The 19,677-nt window shown below is 39.4% G+C and overlaps 1 protein-coding gene across 4 annotated transcripts in view; it reads left to right on the plus strand.

Moving 5' to 3' along the window:
- The window catches only part of cntnap2a (contactin associated protein 2a), a 289,428-nt gene that overhangs the window by 244,730 nt on the left and 25,021 nt on the right, over window positions 1-19,677 (plus strand). For all 4 annotated transcript variants that reach the window (XM_081601734.1, XM_081601735.1, XM_008438563.3 and 1 more), the window contains exons 19-22: window positions 7,336-7,554; window positions 12,908-13,144; window positions 16,762-16,995; window positions 17,079-17,212. In XM_081601734.1, the coding sequence (XP_081457860.1) occupies window positions 7,336-7,554; window positions 12,908-13,144; window positions 16,762-16,995; window positions 17,079-17,212 (824 nt within the window). The remainder of the gene's footprint in view (window positions 1-7,335; window positions 7,555-12,907; window positions 13,145-16,761; window positions 16,996-17,078; window positions 17,213-19,677) is intronic.

The following is a 19,677-nucleotide window of genomic DNA, read 5'->3' on the forward strand; positions in this document are numbered from 1 at the left end:
GTTTAGATTAAATTCCCTGCTCCCACAGTGGAACCGTTTGCATCAGGCGTTTTAAAACCTTTTCAAATTAATCACATAGCCATATTGTGAGACTGTGTCCTGGCACAGCGGGGAAGTCGATTAGTGGTTAATTGCGTGTTTTTTGTGCTTTAGGAGGATTTCAACATTTGGGTCAGAGTTGCTTGCTGACCATTTGCAGATGGCGTGGGGCAATTTATGCAAAGCTCATGTTGTAAGAAATAGAAATTTAAAAAAATAAATTATCTGTTAAAGGTTAGTCTGAACCCTTTTTCGCCAAACGATGATGTCTGCTGGTGAGCTTTTAGCACATGTGGTCAAAAAGCTTTTTATTTTTCTAAATCCTCCACAAGCCAAACACTTGTTTCATCCATATTTTTAATTCTACAAACACAAACAATGTGAGAAATTTCTGCACTGGTTCGGTGCGCGTCTTTCCACCGCGCTCATAAAGCACAGTGACAGTAAGTCAGCCTGTCACAGCTGCAGTGCGTGTGTGAGCGTGAGTATGTGTGTGTATATATATCTCTCGAGGCTTTCAAAATGCCCCCACATCGATTTTTTTCTTTTTTTTCTCTCTTCCCTCCATTGCTATCATCTTGCTTTTTGCCCCGCAGCACACATTTAGACACACAGTCGCAAAACGGCTCATATGCACACTTGCGCGCACAGACACACACATAATCTCTGCCCTCTTGCTGGTGCAAAACTCTATCTGCTGCAATCCAGAGAGGGCATGAAATGGCAGCATTAAACTAGACTAGCACGGCTTTGCCATTGCAGGGGCTCAAAGAGCTGAAACACACATTTACTGATACACTCACAAAACCTTTTTTTTTTCAAAAAGAAAATACATATTACTTTCACCTCAGCAGGCTCAAAGTCATATTCCTCTTTTAATCTTTACACTGAAGGGAGGATACATAATCATTTTTTTTTTTTTGCGAGGAAATGCTGAAGACTTACTTAGAAGTGAACTAGTGTCAGAAGCGAGGACATTCAGGAAGGTCCCCAAACACACCAAGTGCTTGACTTTTTGAATTCTCTGTGGCTTGAGGGGAAAGTATGCGCCATATGCCACTTTTTCAGCTCTCAAGAGGCCTCATGGTCTGTCTTACCCAGAGGTTATATTTAAGTTTAGTTATCCAGCAAAGAAAAGTTCTTTTCCTACAGGAGACCTCAGTTTTGCAAACTGTGTCATAGCCGCCTTCAAGTGAAGACAAAATACTGTAAGTCTGAAATCAGGACGTCCAGCTTTCCCTAGAAATATTTGTAATTGTTTTACTAAACATTCCTTTCTAAAGCATTCGTACCACTTGTACCATTTAATACATTATCATGTTAACCTCCCTGCTGCCCTCATTTGGTCTAATCTAAATATTGTCTGCTGCATCTCCCTCAGGACTTGTTTCAGACTGTAGAGAGGAAGGATTTCAGTGACCTCCTCTTTTTCTTTTTTCTTTTTTTTTTTTTGCCACTCTTCCCTACATGCCAGATTTGTGGACTGCTTGCTCACCTTTTAGCTGTCCTGTCAGTAAATTCTAGGACCCGAGTTGTGGATCTCAGTGGCTCCTCCAGAGTTACTTTTTTTTTCTTTTTTTTTTTGGTACTTCTCTGATTAACCATCTTCTTGGCTGATGTGTCTGTTTTATGTCTTGGTGGATTTGCACTTGTGCCATACGCTTTCTTTAATTTTTAGGGTTTTTTTTGGATGATGATGTATTTAACAATGCGGTGTGAGATAGTGAGAGCTTTTTTACAGTGTAACCCTTCTTTAAATTAACCTTGACCTGTTTGATGTGTCCCTTGGTCTTCATCATTCTTCATGCTCAGTAATTGTTCTTTAGAAATCCCCTGAGGCACACGAAACAGATCACAGAACAGCTATATTTATGCTGAGATTATTTTACACATAAATAGATTATATTTACTAATGAACTAAGTGCAGAAATCTAATGTTTTCTGTCGTTTTGGGATGGAAAAAAGTTTAAAAATGTCAATACTTTCGAAAGATGGAGTCATAAGTTTGTCTTTCTTTTAAATGCAGAAAAGCGCAAAAGAAACAGTCGTCATTCTGCTTTGATGGCAAAACGGATTTTTACTTCTGCAGCAAAATGAAAAAAGTTGGAGTTGAGGGATCATTTTGGTTCACTAAATTCTCTTACTCAAACCTAAATGTTACTTCTGTCACAGCTGAATTTTGTTTTGTTGTTCACTCTGAATTAAGCTTGCAGCAAAGCAGGGTTTCCATCCTTTTACCGTCTTTTGCAGGTTGGGGAAAAAGTGAAAGACTAACAAACCGAATAAGACAAAAAACTAAGATTTAATAAGCGCACCAGAAAAGAGATCAAACAGATAATACACTACCAGCTGCCTGGAAAAACAAAAGAACAGCTAAACTGAACTTTACATTAGACAAACACACGAGTGCACGCAACCGTTCCCACACAAGCAGTGCTGTTTTTACTCAAAGTCATCCACGGTCTCTTTTGCGATTTATCATCCATCGATTGTGCCGTGCTGCTGCATAATTTAAAACTTGGCTCTTTTTAGCCTTTGTTTGAAAAGATAAATACGAACCTAAATCTCAAGAAAGAAACAAACACACACACACCAAAAAAAAAAAAAAGACACATACGGAGCAACGAGCAGGCATAAAAACACACAGCAATGGGAAATTGCATTCACGCACACAATTACCTTCTGACATCTCTCTCATCTACACAAATAGATGAGACAAACTCTGTACTATGAGGAGGATTTTATTTTTATTCCCACTGGAATAAAACTTGTAGATCACACATACACACACGCGCACACTTAAATGAGCATTATTAAACAGAATTGTTGAAGCTATGTTTCCACTGGGGTCTATGTGATTGTCATTTTCTTCCTGTTTAATGCATCACACCTCTCTACCTTGCAGGCTGGTTTGAGGACACAGACATCATTAATTCTGTGAACTAAAGGCTGTCAAATGCCATACATTGTAAATGTTTAACGAATAAACTTAGATTTTAAGCAGCAATCGGCAGCTGTCATCTTGGAGCTAAATCCCACACATTCATAATTATGGGAGGGGGGGTTGTGCATGTATGACATTGAAACAACAGATGTTCTTCACAGTACATGGCACACACACACCGAGGCTGTGCAAGAGAAAGAGAGAGTGGATCCAAGTTACAGGCTTTTCATTCTTGCCATATACCAGCAGGTAGGCTGCGTATATTCGAAGCTTTGTCTGTAATGGAGGGAAAAAAAAAAAAAGCAAGGAAGCAGGTGCATGTCAACCTGGAAGAGGTGCAGAAATGGAAGCGTCCTGTTGCCGTGGCAGCACATGAGTCGAGAAGGGACTACAACTGTCTCAGTGTTGAGCTTAAATTAGTTGAAAGGTAAGGTAGTTTGCGAGGTTGACTTGCTCAGGGCTCACAGATACTTTTACCATCAAAATATGAACAATAGAGCCCTTAAACTATACCAATATCTCAAATCAAACACTCAAACTGCCCAAAGCTGCTAGCCGTGACAATCGCTCTTTGTTCACCCTTTCGGTGAGACGCAGCAGATCTTCAGGTTTATGTTCGTGCAACACTCCAAATAAGAGCTTTGTTTGACAAAATCAAAGAAAATCAAACGAGGACTGTCATTTAAATCGACTCTTTCTAAAAGCAGAGGCGCAAAAGATAAGGAGTATAACAGGCACAACACACAGAGGAGACACCAAAGGAGCTGGAGAGGTGAAGCAGAGTGGGGTATCAGACAGACAGATGAGGGGCACAGTTAACGCGGTTTGTCACAGTTCTAAAGCAGCACTTGTCACATAATAGTAGCAGAAGCTCCACAGAGACTAAGCATAGGAATAGCACTAGGACACAAGCACATCAATGTCAAGGTTTGTTTGCATTGAAATAAAAAAAAATGATTAAAGCTGATTGAGAACCAGGGATTAATTTTCCCCCATTTGATTATATTAAGGGTGATTGGAAGTTATATTCCGATTAATTTTAGGGCACTGTCACTTGTAAACACTGAAAATATTGACAGGGAGTTTGGTGAACCTACGATGGTTTATTATAAACTCTTCTTGAAAGGTTGATTATAATACAGAGCCAGGAAATGTTTAGTGCATGTCTTCAATTCTGCTTAGCCACGGAAATCTCCATTCCACTGCATATAACCTGGGAAAGAAAATATTTAAATAAATCATGAGTCGTTTAAAATGCTTTGTACTGTTTTTGCAAGTCACTGTGAGTTGTAAGATATTCTCCAGTTGGAAAACTTGTTTCAATGTTTGCGTGTAAGCTGCAGCTGTTGGTGCGTGGAGATGGTTTTGTGCAAAAATAATTAAGAAGTTATACAAAAGAAGAACATTTTTGTCTGTGTAAAAGTAGTTGGAATGCCAGATGAAGACATGATGAGAACTTTTCTCTATTCCCATTGCCCTTAATCGACTAGGAAAAGAAATCTGCAATACATGCTGCAGTAAAATACAGGAGATTACAGAAAGATTAACAAGTCACCTGCTTGTTTTCTGCTCTGTTAATTTAAATGTCTCATGTACGATTGCTTAGGTTATTTCCTTGAACTTATTTGATAATGCATGTGGTGTTAAATCAGTCCTGTTGTCTGACCTTGAGAACAGAACAAGAGGCGTCCCTAAGGAATTGCAACAAAGTGCCATATTGTCTATTTTACTAAGCTTGCCTGCAAATTAACTAACTGCTAAGAATTTCAAGAGGGATTGAAGCGGCATGCAGATGAAGGAAAGAAAGGGTCAAGGCGCCAGTAAACAGAGGATTCTGTAAGAACAAGAAGTACTAAGAAGCAAAGTGAGAGGAAGATGAGTAAACAGAAATAATATAAAACTCCGGAGAGACTAAGTTTGTTGTGAAAAGGATGCAAGGCCAAACACTGGAATAAATAGCTGTATGATAAAAGATATAATTAGATGAGAGCGATATGAGAAGGAGGAAAAGGCCAGGAATATTGATTGGGCAAAACAAAAGAAGAAAGTTCATTTCCCTATTGATTAATACACAAAATTATCCTCTGAAATACACAGGCAAATGGAGCAAAAATGAGCCAGCCCAACACGGAGCGATTAATCATCAGTATGGCGGAGTACATCGATGCCAGAAGCAACAATATGGCACCCAGAATGCATAAGTCCTTCAGTATTTCCAAAATTTGGAAAGAAGTCAAGTCAATTTTAATTCACAGAAGGAAAATTGGCTCTCTAGAAGCAAAAAAAAAAAAAATGTGTTTACTTATTTTGTTGTTGCTTCGAGTTATCAAGTAAAAAGTCTCAACATTTTGCTGCGACAAGCATTTAGAGAATTAGCAAGTAAAATGTCTGAAGAGTTGGAAAAAATGTGAAGCTGTTACAGGCTTTCATACCCGACTCATTTATCAACCTTGAACATTTTGTCACATTACATCCTCAAACTATAAGATATTTTTAATTAATTGTTTATTTAATAATTTGATTTGTAGCACATACAAAAAAATAAAAATAAATAAATATAAATATATATATATATATATATATATATATATATATATATATATATATATATATATATATATATAAGGCCCTTTCAATCTGATACCCCTGAATAACAAAAGACCGCTTGGTTCAGAACTACAACTGAGTGGTTTATGCTAAAACATTTGAATGTGTTGAAACGGATGGCTCCACCACATGAAATTCCAATAAATTTTATTGAAAATTGTTCTTGTAACTAGAGATGCTCTGATACTATTATCAGCATGGTGGTATCTATCTGGTACCACATGCATCTACTCAAACTCATTGCTATTCATCGAAATGTGCCGACACTACAGCAACGGATAAGAGAATGACATCATCGGTCTGCGTCTGATCAGCCCAGTAAGCGATGGTAAAACAGCATAAAGTTGAAGCAAGAAGAAAAAGAACCAACAATACCAAAAGATTCAAACAGCGAATCAAAGTCCAGAACTTTTTAACACTTGCAATTTCACAAACCGTTGGGAAAAAAAACTAATGCACTGCTGAGTGCCAAGATTTTGCTAGCAGCATCAGGAATCTGCAGCATCTGTAAGCTCTCACGAAACGGACATTGATGTTCGGGAACAATCTGCGTGCAGCGGCAGTGAATAAATAAAGATTTTTCTGCATATAGCTGATGCTGCCTGCAAAAAACATTTGTGGTTTTACACACACACGTGCACGCCAACCCATCGAGGGCGAGTTGAATTTAAGAACTGTATCTGTGATTAACAGGTGTGGCAAAGCTGTTTGTTCAAAAAACAAAAGATACAGTGTTAAAAACAAAAAGCAATGTGTTTCATTAAAAGTGCAATTCTTTATCTTTAAAAAACACAAAGTAGAACGTGACTGAAAAAAAAAACACATTAACACATCTGTAGTTGTAAAACGGCAAAATAAGTAAAAGTTCAAACAATACAAATACTCTTTCATGTGGGGGGTATTTGTGAACTATTTCTATAACTTCATCAGGTTCAGATGCAGCTGGAAATGTGCCGGGAAGTCGTGTTTGTTCTGTTACACACAATGTGTAGATGCTTACAAAGTCGATGCTAAATCGTCGCTCCTTGGTAACCTTTCCTCTGATGGACCGGCAACATCTGGAGTGCACAGGTTGAAAGGTCAATCACTCGAACACGGAGAATCAGAAATATCAATGAATGATTTACATTCAGGTACACCCATCAAGGAAGAACACTGCCCCCTTTTGGTCTGCTGCAAGCAATTAACAAATTAAATTTCAGTAAATTAATGACTGTCACACAACTTGCAATCTTCAGTTACACAACTTACGTATACAAAATAACTCTCTCAAGTCAAGTCTTACTGAAATAATAAAAATGTATACCAGTGTAGCATTGGTATCTGAAAAGGCCATCTTTTTGCTTTTTCTTTCAGTATTTTTTTTTTATTATCATAATTATTTATTTTGCAATTTCCTGTTTATCTTCTCAATCTCTGGCTTTGCCATCTCTAACAGGACCAGCGAATGCTGCAACACAACGTCTTAATATGCAAATTCAACAGGTCTTGACACCAATCGACATTCTGCGGAATTGGCCCTGTCCAGATCTGTGTGCAGTCGTGATGTGCAAAACTGAAATCTATATCTGGCAAATAAATGGACCTGAACCAAATGAGGCGTTAGACCACTCACTGGATGTCTATACCGGACGACTGGACCACATCTGAACAGCTGGTTTTGGATTTGAACGTTTTGCAGTGTTTTGTCGTGGCAGTTACAACTTTACTCTTGAGACTAAGGTTTCTCTTTGTTTTTCCTCCAGCCCCCACGGTGGTCTCCTTCTCTTTCGACGTTGGCAACGGACCTGTGGAGCTGACCGTGCACTCAGCTGCACCCCTCAATGACGACCAGTGGCACCGCGTGATGGCCGAGCGCAACATCAAAGAAGCAGTCCTCCAGGTGGACCAGGTGTACCGGACATCCCGGCTAGCGCCCGCACAGGGACACACACGGCTAGAGCTGTTCAGCCAGCTCTACGTCGGTACGACACACACGCACACACTCTCACTCACAAAATTAACAATCACGTTTTCATTTAGAGGCCTGCCTGCTGTTCACACATCTTATTACCTTCTGAACATTTAGCATCGCCTCTGTAAAGGACATATAGTCTAGAACTTGAATAACACAAAATAACTTCTGTGTCTTCCATTCTTATTAAAAAAAAAAGGTTTATATGAGGACTTTGTTTTACACTGGTGCTGCCCTTTAATTGAGACAACCACGTTGAGAACGTCTGAATGATTCATAAATTAAAGACGTGCCAGCTTTACTGCCCTTTAAGATGTTCCGTTCAGCTTAGCCACAGCCACCGCTAATTAAAAGTCTCCAGGACAGACTGGCAAAAAAAAAAACAACGATGTGTTTTGCTTAATCATTTGCACATATGTGGACACACACTCATCCTTGCAAAGTCATCCATTTCAGTGATCTGAGTTTTAATGAATGCAAAACTGACTCTCTTAGAAAGGTCGTTTCATTAATACTTTAATACCTTAAGTACACATTTATATTGCTATGGATTAACATTGCAAAGAGGGGCTATCTGTGCTATTTGATAATTAGACGGAGCAACTTCTGCCTTAGTGACGGGGGAAGAAAGTTGGGTTGCTTCTGCTGTTTCTCTGTTCTACGCTTTAAGCCCACAATAAGTACAGAAAATAGAAAATCTGTCCTATTTTTTACCTTGCGACTTGACTTCTGCTTCAGTTTGTCTTTTGTGCTGAGCCTTCAGCGCTCTACACAGCAAACTTCAGGGCTGAGAGAGTTTTAGGGATTTGCGAATAGAAGGAGAAGTGCTGAGGCAAGTTTGAGACTTCCCACTATCTCGTGGGGGGAAAAAAAAAAGTTCCGCTCAAAAGAGATTGCTGAAATTTCCAATCAGGCAACCCGATGTGATAGCCTTAACAATCCTGATCCCCATTTGTAATATAATTCCATCCTCTCATCATTTTTTTCTCTGATTGGAACATCATCTTCTTATCAGGAACCCGTTCTGCTCACAGTGACATTTATTGAAATGGAAAGAACTGAGAAAGGCTTTGTCTTTGTGCAACTTGCAGATATACTGGCCTGCAAAAGCATTCATACCCTTCAACTTTTTCCTCAAATCTCACAGCCGTAAACTTCATTCAGTTTTTATTGACCGCATGTGTGATAGACCAACACAAAGTAGCACATAACTGTAAACTGGACTAAAAAGGCTACGTACCTTTTACTTTCTCTTTGTTTTTTCCTTAAACAGCCTGAAATTTTGATCAAATGTGCATTCAGACCTTTTTATTCTGATAAACCTAAAAAACATGTCAGTAGAAACTCCTCTCACCTATAAGTACACGTTCTGTGAAATCATTGGAGGTTTGTTAGAGAACATTAGTGATCATAGAGCAACAATGAAGACCAAGAAGTCCGACAGAAAGGTCAGGGATGAGGTTGTTCAGAGGTTTAAAGCAAAAAAATGGTTCTGAAACAATGTCTGAAGAATTGTTTTATTAGTCTTCTGAAAATTGAAGAAGTATGACACAACCTACCAAGCTTTATATCGAAATGTGTTGAATACAAATGCACATCTCACTTCTTATACGTTTTTTTTTTCTGGAGAAAAAAAAATTAAACTTCCGTTTCACTTCACAGTTATGTGTTACTTGGTGTTTTATTCCCATTAACATAATGAAGTTGGTGATTGTAGCGTAATCCATCTCTTCTCATTGGATGCATATCTCCCTTACCCACCAAGGAAAGGACTGTGTGTAGCTACAGCCACAAAGGTGACAGGGCCGCCTCATATCAAGTCTCCAATCTCTGCTTAATCCTAAAGAGAGCAACACCTTGAGAAGTCCCAGGAAGTGACCCAAGCAGTCACAGGAAGGAGCCTGGGGTTTGGCCCCTGGATAGGAATCTTTTAGTGTTTGGTGAAGAGATGTGTACAGAGCTGAAAGAGCTCAGCAGGCAACAAGATTTTGTCCTGACTCACTTGATTGTGTCTTCTTATGGAACACGTCGTACCACTTCACACTCGTCTTTGCCTTTTATCGATGTGAATGTTAAAAAACAAAAGCGGGAAGCAGGCTGTGAATACAACTGATTTCTGCTGCACTGATCTGAGACTGAAATGCATTCTGTACAAATACAATCAGTTTGATTGATCTTTGTGTTTCTCTCTCTTGCTCCCATCAAAGACAAAATGAGGCTTGATTTTGCTAACCTTGGTCTCATGTTTGTCTGTGTATCACCTCTTTCGCTCCCTCTTAATCAATACACTCCTTGTCAAGCGTTTGATTGCTTTACTGTTTACCGCACAGTGGCTCATTTGCTGTAATGGCTTTGAAAGTAAATGTTACACCATCAGCTTGCCGCCATTTACTTCACACTGTTAACTTTTAGCTTCCCATTTCGATTCATACATGAACGTAGCTAAAAATCCTGACGTGTTTTATTAGCTCTATGCCACCATCTGTGTTTTGATTTCCGTTTTGATTAATTCTCGCATCCATGGGTTTTTGTTTTTTTTCTAAGTCCTCTCATGCTTGGATTGCGCTGTCTGTCTTTTGTCTTGTTTTTTTCTTTCTTTTTTTGCTTCTGTCTGCATGGACTGGGCTCTTGCTTGTTACCGCTCACTGCATGTGTGTGACACCCATCACAGGAAAACCAGCTGCACTCACCTGTCAAGACAGTAGGTAACATTTTATCTGTAAAACAAGAGATATTCCTACAGAGCTGTGAATGTGTTCTATTGAGTTATAAAATGCTGGTTGTAAAATTCAAAAATAATGTGACATTATAATTGAGATAATAATTAAATGTAGGTGACGAATCTATCCGAGTCTTTTAAAAACCTATTTCTTGTTCCCACTTTTTTTTTGTTACACTTAAATGTTTCAGATCATCACATGAATTTTAATATCAGACACAGATTAACGAAATATACCCAGTTTTCAAATGATTAATTTGTTTAGGGAAGCTATCCAAACCAACCTTTTCTGAAAAGCTAATGAGCCTCTAAACCTGATAGCTGCTTATGCTATGCTTAGCAGCAACATTAGCTATCATATTGTAGCTTTTTTTGCATCACTGTGGAGGAATTTAGTCAGTGTTGTGGTTCAGTCAAAATCTGTAGATAAGCTCAAGATGCTGTGTTAGGATCAGAATGGGGAATTGTTTTTGCCAGGTTGGTTCGGATAGTTTTTTTTCACATAATAAATGAAACTGTCCTTTGAAAACTGGATTTTGTTTGTTTTTCTTTCCGATTAACTTGTGTTAAGGGTGTTATTTCTTCACGGCCAATAAATACATTGACTGACTTTTGAACACAGCCGGTTGCACTGGGTTTTATTTAGGTCATCAGCATCCTATACAAATGCACTAATTAATCAAAAAAGCAAAAAATAAATAAAAGAAAATCTTTGGGGGAAAATGCCTTAACACTTCACTGTAATACTTGTGGAGCTCAGTGTACCTGGACAGTAATTGGTATTTGCAGGTTGATTTTGCTTTTGAACAAGTTTGGTAAGCTGCCCAAGAAAAGTGTTTTGGAAACTGTTGGTGTTTAAATATTGGAGAAATTATAAAACTTTTGTGATGATGTTTTTTAGGGGTATCTTCTTTTAGTTGTGCTATTATATTGAGGAAGGAGAAGTTTACTCGGTGTATAATTATCAATTTCAGACATGAAGCCTCAAAGCATACCATGTTCACTCTCATCTTCTACCATGCTACAAATCCTGGATTAATCTGTCCGAAGCATCTTTCTCCCAAAGGGTCTTTTCTATTTCTGTTCATCTATGTGTCCTAAATATTCTTTAAAAAGCAAAGCAAGCAGAACTTCTCTGCATCAGATGCTTTGCTGATGAATTGAATGGGTTGAGGTGATTGGTTCTTGTGAGAAACCCTACACAATTGTTTAGCTATGTTAAACTTTTTATAGCCTTCGAGACAGTAGCAAAGCTTTAATATGGGTTTAATCTTACAGTAGTTGGCTAGTGTATTTTTAAATTTTTGCATAAAAAAAATTGAGAAACTGTTTTTTATGTTTCCTTTTTCTTTTCTGTTTACAAGCCATTTTTCAAATGGGATCAAGTGTTTTACCTCCGCATTTCCAGTTTTACCTGAATATATAATTTGCAACTGATACATCGTGTGTATACTTTTGAATTGCAGACTGCAGTCACTCTCCATCAAGCTCTATTAGATCGCATTTAGGAGCCATAAAGAAGCAGGATGCACCTGTGCTTCAGGATGTGTTGGTGTGTGCGTGCCTGCCTCAGTCTCTGCAGGCATCAGAGCCTGCTGTCCGTTTAATCAGAGACTGATTTAGCCCTGGGTAAACAGGTGGCAGAAACCTCCAGCCAATCAGTGCTACAAAATAGATTAATTAAGAGGTCTACTAAGAGTGTAATTCTTTATGAGACTGGAAGTGGAGAAAGCAGGTGAAAACCCACCTGCATCCTGATTTGTGAATGATGCATTGGCCGGACAGAACCAGCACATGTTTCAGTCGTCTTTCTATCTCTGCGATCCCGCAGATAAGTAGTTAAGTTCCTTTTCTTCCCTTTATGTGAAAATGCTGATGAGGGAGGAAACAATTTGCACATTCAAGTTTCCTTACATGTCCTTTTCAAGTTGTTATTTCTCCCTAAGCAAGAGGATCCAATTTGGAGACTTGAATCCCTAAAATGTCCCGTGGCTCTTGTTAATGATGGTGTTCATCATGTATGCGTGTGCATACCTGCATTTCTGTCCTATGTCAGGTGCTTGTATATTCAAATCGATACCTATAGGTGCATGTTTATGAGTGTGTTTATTGCTTTAGTCATTTAGCTCCGAATTCATCTATTTAACGCCCTTACCTTGTCCATTTTAATGGGTAGTTAGACTGTAATGGTGCTAGACCAGAATGACAATGGAAGCATTTTATAAAAATGGCTATTGACACCCCAAGGCAACCCATTAATGTTTGTATTGACTCATTGAAATCAGGTGCGCTGTGCGTGGCGCGTTTTGAATGTGTTTGTCTGAAGTATGTCGTTTTGCATACGTTCCATGCGCCCATTAGCATGTGCATGCTTGTAAGGTGTTCATTAAGAAACCGTGTTCATTAGGCTTTTCTAATTAGTGAAAAATCAAATGAGTTGAAGGTTGTTTCAAGAACAGTGTCGCAGTTTGAAAGATTAGCATAACATCAGTGGCTTCCTCCAGGCTCCGGCGTATTAGCGCTTCCAAAACTGATTAAAACGGAGCCTCTTGCATTCAGAGTGACTCCCGTAACCCTGAATCCCATTTGTCAACTATTCCCTGCTCTTCATTTCTTTGCCTGATCCCTTTCTGTCGCCTCTCAGGTGCTGCGGGGGGCCAGCGGGGATTTCTGGGTTGTATCCGAGCCTTACGAATGAATGGCATCACCCTCAACCTGGAAGAGAGAGCCAAAGTCACGCCAGGGGTTATGCCTGGTTGCCAGGGTCACTGCACCAGCTTTGGGATGTACTGCAGGAATGGAGGGAAGTGTGTGGAGAGGTATAACGGGTATTTATGTGACTGCACCACCACCGCCTTCAACGGCCCGTTCTGCACCAAAGGTAAGGACTTTTTTTTTTTTTTATGTACCAGTTTCAGCCTCGGTGTGTATTCTGGTGTCTTATGTTCCTTTGCAAATGTATTCTCCAGTAGTAAGCCTGTTATCTCCTTTAGATGATTAAATTCTAGTCACTCAAAGAATTTCATCACCCCAAACGTCATGGAAACCAGGATGATAGTGGAACAATTAACGCTCCAGTAACTAGTTGAATATGTGAGTGAAAATGGGAACCAGTTGGCCAGCGCAGGTTCTCAGGCAGAAGATAGAAATACTGTCAGGGTCCTGGAGATTTCATGGTCGTCTGAAGTTGAGAGAGCTGACTTGTGTATTCCTCTGTGATCTTAATGTGAGGAAAGATGGGATGGGGTGGTGGAGGTATTGGAGGGGGTTGCAGGTAGTTGACTGAAGTACACTTAAGTTTGAAATTGAATCAAAATGTGCTAGGACTATTTATACAAGGTTCTGTACATCCTCAAACTATTCCAATTCAAAAACAACAAATACATTTCAAGACTTTTGCGGTTCCTCATTTGTAGGATTTTCACTTCAAGCTTTTCAAACTTACAGTAGTTGCTTTATTTCAAAATATAACACAAAATCCCTGAGCCTGGGCTTATCCACTTCTACAGAGCCATTTGTAGAAGAATTTTATCATTCACAGTCCCTTTTTAGTCCGCAGAGCCAGAGTCAAATAGCACCAGAATTACTGCTATAGTACTTATGCTTTATTGAGCTTCATTGGCCGACACCCTACTGTGATTTTTGCTGCGCTTTGTGATTGTCCTCACTTCCTATTCAGTTTGCAGCCGTCTGTGCTGAAAGTGTTTGGGCTTATGATAAAAGCCATCGATTGGCAGTGATATTGTGCTTACCTACCAATTCTCCCTGACTTCGGGGTGCGCTTGCTGAATACTGAGGATGTGAAAAGGCAGACCTGGGAGATCAAACTCGGGGACATGAATAAAAATAAAACGAAATAATAAATTACTTTTGCAAAAATTGTGGGTGTGTTTAGGTTTTTGGAAGATCACAGACAGAAAATGTCACACTGTAGCTCTGCTTCGGCTTTGCTGCGTAGTGCTAAAACATCATGTTTGTTTCATTGGGATTCATTAGATAGTCTATTAAAGTTCTACTTCCCAGAACAAGTTTTTGTAAAGTACTCAGGGGAGAAGAGCAGCAATGTTGTCAGAGGCGTTCTGCTAGCTCCCAGTCAGAGAGTTGATCTCCGACACGTGAATTAATTTGTTTCCTAAAGTTGAATGGTGTTTTTCCCCTGCGCTCTTGGCAGGGGGGTGACAAGATGACAGAAAAGCAGTGTGGATCTTTTTGTGGGTAGTTGTGCTTGTGTATGTCTCTCTTTGTCTGAGTGTGTGTGTGCGTGTGTGTGTGTCTTCTTGTGCCATGACAGAGAATGGCAGTGTGCAGTGATAGTGCTAGCATAAGACATGAAAAGACCTTCTCTGAATTTTGTCAGAAGCAATGAAGTATTTCAAGATTTAAAGAATAAAGATTAGCCTACTGTCTCTGTAAGAGGGAGGGGCTCGTGTAGATGCGTGAATGCGTGTGTGTGTGTGACTATGTGCAGGTTGTGGAGTGGGGCTTGGGGGGCCGGGGGGTACATGGGTACACATCAGAGAAGCAGACGAAAGGGAGAGAGCACACCCTTGTGTCTGTTTGCTTTTTTGCACGTCACTTTAACTTCTTCATCGTCTGTTCCCTTAGATTTTTCCCATTTCCCAAAAATTGTTTCAATCAGCTTTTTTTTTATGTTTCTCCCGCTCATTATATTCTGTTTTTCGTGTCTTATTGTTTCTTTGCGCTTTTCCAAAGTTTTTCCATTCTTCCCTCCTTAATGTACCATCACCCTTTCCACCTCCTTAACCCATCCTCCCATTGAGTGAAAAATGCATGGAGTCAGCCATAATTGCACAGTGCATTTCCATTGTATCCATATTTACACAGCGCTTAGGGGACCCTCCGGTGTTATTATTATACACTCCCATTCTTTTTGCTTTTCTGCTCTTGGGGGCAATTGGGTGTCTGCGTGCAAAGGTACATACACAAATGAATACCCGACCGCAAGCATCCCACATTTGTATTACCTCTGCAGTCACACAATCACACAGAACATGCTGTGGTTCTGGTTCGCTTTTCTCATTCATTTTGCCAGAAATTTGTATGTTGCCTCTGAAGCTTTGGGCTTTGAGTGAGTCACTTTTTTTTTCTTTTTTTTCCCTCCAGAGATGGAGGTTGGTTGCCTTTAAAAGGTGCTTAAAATTTTAAATACTCTGCTTTTTTTTACTGGCTTATGCCAAGTCAACTTTTTGTGTAGCACACTTCAGCAACGAGGCAGTTCAATGCACTACATTTTGTCAAATGCATTTGACAAAATCATCAAGCAGATATACATCAGTTGTGTTGATCAATATTCCACCTACTACTAATCAAAGGCAACTATTTTTGTGGTTTTCTGGAAGTTTGTTCCAGATTGGCTTAGGTTGACAGAATGCATCAGGATAAGAAACCACGTGCGCATCTATGAACAGAAATGTTGAATTCTTGTTACAGACCTCCAATGTGAGAGAGGAACGAAATGTTTAAACATTTGCAAACTCTGCAAGTCGCTAAATGTGTGAATATTTTGGATATAATTTGGAGCAGCTTTGGTAAACTTTCTTAAATGTCGGCATAGAAAGTAATACAAGAGTACTTAGAAACGGTGTTTGTCATAAACACAAAGCCATTTGCTAAATGGGCCTCTTTCAGCTTTGAAATGTATCTAAATGTGGGAAAGATTTTCCCCCATAAGAACATTTCAGCCAGCAAAGCCTCCCATTTTCTATTAATAAGGCTTCTATTAAATTTAAGTAGTGTAGCATGAAGAATTTATCAGTCTGAGTCTGGTGGGAGACAGGGGTGCAGTGAAGCTTTATAAAATTTATATAAATGTGTTCAGTTGCAATTTTGTGTTCAGGAGGGATAAGATAAACATGTCGCAGTGTATTCTACACGGGGAAAAAAAAGAAAAAACAAAACACTTTTCTATTAGTATTTCCCGCAAGCCTTCTTTTTAGGTTGATGGTGTTTTTAGCAGATCCAGACTGAATGTACACACACACACACACACACACGCACACTCCAAACAAAGAGCATAACTGATATAGGTTACAGAAAATAAGGTCGCTTCTTTTGAACGTTTGATTATGAGAATCAATAAGCCCCCTGGAATGGTTAAAGCATGCCATTAGGTTCATTAATGTACTGGTAAATGGTGTATTGTTTTGATTCAGGTGCTGGAGAGCAGCAATTTAACACCCACTTTACTACACCTGCAGAACACAACCGTATTCATGTGTGTGTTTATTCCCCTCTGGCTAAATATTATGTTTACCAGCTTGTGTCTTTGCATGTATGAGTCAGTGAGTGGCTCCCTGTGGCTTGGTTATGATCCAAGCTGTTTTTCTTACTTTCTTAATTTTATTTATTTTTTTCTCTTTTCTCTTGCTGGCTTTTCTGGCACACATGCAGATGCACCCATGTGTATTTCCTCTGTGTGTGCCTTTCTCAATTGAGCATATAATTCAATTTTTAAATTTTTTTCTCCTTCTCACCCAGATGTTGGTGGCTTCTTTGAAGCAGGAACACTGGTCAAATACAACTTCATGCCTGAACCAGTTCCAGGGGCCAGTAAAGACACAAAAGCCTTGACGCAACAGCTGATGCCAAACGACGTGAATCTAACAAAGGAAGAAGTGACCCTCAGCTTTAGCACATCCAGTTCTCCGGCAATTCTCATGTACGTGAGCTCCAAGACGCAGGACTACCTGGCTCTGGTGTTGAGAAACAATGGTAAGGCTGACATGCACGCCTGCAGTTTGCCGGTTCTCACTTGAAACAGCAAAACTTCAGCCGCAGCTGCGGGTCTCTTCAAGGCTCACTGCAGGTCCGGTATAACCTCGGCGGTCTGAGGGAGCCGTTTGCAATAGATGTGGACCAGCGTAACCTGGCCAACGGACAACCACACAACATCAACATGTCCCGTCAGAACAGAAGCATCTCCGTCCAGGTACAGTTTCGGCACACACATACGTCTAAACCCCTCTCTTGCTCTTGCAGCTTTGAATCAATACTCAAGAGCAAAGGTGGGGGGGGGGCTTTAGCTTGAAATCCATACAATCGAGTGGCACGCAGACTGTCACTGAGCCACTGCACGTAGGTATAAAAATAAACAAAAAAATTTCTGTGCAATCTCACAAACCCGGCAAGACTTTAATGGATTGTTTGCATTGCACCAGAGTGTCCCCTTCTCCTCCCAGCTTGTCTGTTTCCACTTTTAATCTACTTTCAGAAGCAACCTAAGCACAGTAACGGAGAAAGTATCGATCTGTGTGTGTTCGACGAGGGCACATTGCTGTGTGGGTTTTAACTGCAGCCATTACTGTTTGTACGCAAAGTATGCAAGACTGCACATCGATGTGAGGCGCATTAGGAGACGCTGAATACGTCTGGAATAGGTCTGTTGTAGTGCATTAGAGAAGCATGTTTTTTTACCCTCTAACTTTTCCCACATTTTGTCACATCACAGTGTTTTCATTGGGATTTTATATGACAGATTACAATAGAGTAATGCATAATTGGGGAGTGGAAGGAATATGATCTATGGCTTTCATGTTTTTATTTAGAAATAAATGTTGAGAAACAACCCGTATGCCGTTGAATAAGTTTCAGTGAAACCAAATGCCTTCAGTGGTTACTTAACTAGTAAATAGTCCATCTGTGAGCAACAAAGTCTCAGTAAACATCCAGATGCTCTGCGAAGGCCTCAGACGTTTACTAGAGAACATTACTGAACAAACGGCATTAAGGAAACCCAGCAGCACAGCAAACGGGTCAGGGATGAAAGTTATGGAAAAGTCAAATGCAGAGTCAATTTCCAAAATAGCATTCAAATATATCTCACCGAGCGCTGATTAATACATCATATGAAACAGGAGAATGTGACACATCTGCAAACTAACTAAGACATCGCCATGTACTGACACTGACAGCCTGGGCAGGCAGAGCTTCTGTCAGAACAGCAGCCAAGAGGTCACTGCTCATTCTGGAGGAGCTGCAGAGACACAACCAGCAGTTAAGCACTTTATTTTAAAAAAAAATCGATTGGTTGATTGATCGATGTCCACATTTATTAAAAGATGTTTGATCATTTCTGCCTGCAGTCAGAAAGCTGGTCAAAGTTGATGACAAGATGAATTGTCATCAACTACAGGTCAGTCCTTGCAGACGTTGCCAAAGACTTGAGACTGGAGGGTGAAAACAGTAATCCCAAAATACAGTAAAATCTTCAAAAGAGTTTTTTAGATTAAAGCACCTTTATGAAAACTTGAAAACTAATGTTAACAGGTCGCAGGAATGGTATTTCCTGAAAATCTTGTGCTGTTGGAGCTAATTTGCGAAGAAAAAAAATGAAAGAAATTCAGGTATGGCCTTGTAAAGAAATGCCTCAAAAGGCTTGTAGCTTTAATTGCACCGAAATATGGTTTCATGAAGTGTTGACACAGGCTGGGCTGAATGCAAATGAGTGTTGCTCTTCACCAAAGGAATTTTTCCTTACCCTTCAAAGGAATGTGCTATTCTGTGTTGCTTTGTTTACTGTATGAAAATTCTAAGAATAAGCTTTGTGGTTTGTAGCATGAAAAAAATGTTCAGCAGGCTTGAATGCTTCTCACATTTAACTGCGTGACATTTGGTTTTGTGCAGTTTCAATGCTTGATGCAGATTGAGAAAGACAATTTAACAACTCTTTTGTAGTGTGACTGTTGCTTGTTTTTGTGCAGTTTAGGGATTACTATCCTTTGTTGATCATTTTGACCTACAGCAGTTAAATCATTTAATATTTGTTTTGAATTGTATTGCATTTTTATCATTCCTCAAGAGTCTATCTCTTGCAATGAGGGAAAACCAAGAAGCAGACAAACATGTGAAAACTTAAACTGTATCTTTCACCTCTTTTTAGAATTTGAATAATTTGAGCTGCTGTGTTTGCAACTCCTATGTATCACTAGTTAAATATAATTATAAAAATAAACTATTTGCTTGATATATTTCACAAATATACTGAATTCTCAGTATAAAATCCTGGATATCCAAAGATTAGTTAGGTGGCATTCTAATGTTCAAGAAACTACGCGCCTCCTAGTGATCAAAAGGAGACATTACATCGTTTTGAATGAATCTGTCTCTCTTGTGTCTGTAAAACATTGCTGAAAGAATCTCACATTGGTTGTCAATACTATGTATTTCCATGTCTGTTTGTGTTTTCTGTTATACAAAAATATATAATGTTACAAAGGTCCAAATCATGGATTGTTGCTCTGATACTCATTTGTAGTCAATGTCAGGCCTGAACTTTTAGTCGTCCCAAAAGTTGTTTTCTTTTTGCTTTCTTTGAAAATCAATGTTTTGGAACCAAGTTTCAAAATAATACGGACAGACCTATAACAATGTTAGATGTTCTGTGTAGATAACCAG

Source organism: Poecilia reticulata, chromosome 20 (assembly GCF_904066995.2).
Source record: "Poecilia reticulata chromosome 20, P_reticulata-male-v2, whole genome shotgun sequence".
Taxonomy (NCBI): Eukaryota; Metazoa; Chordata; class Actinopteri; order Cyprinodontiformes; family Poeciliidae; genus Poecilia; species Poecilia reticulata.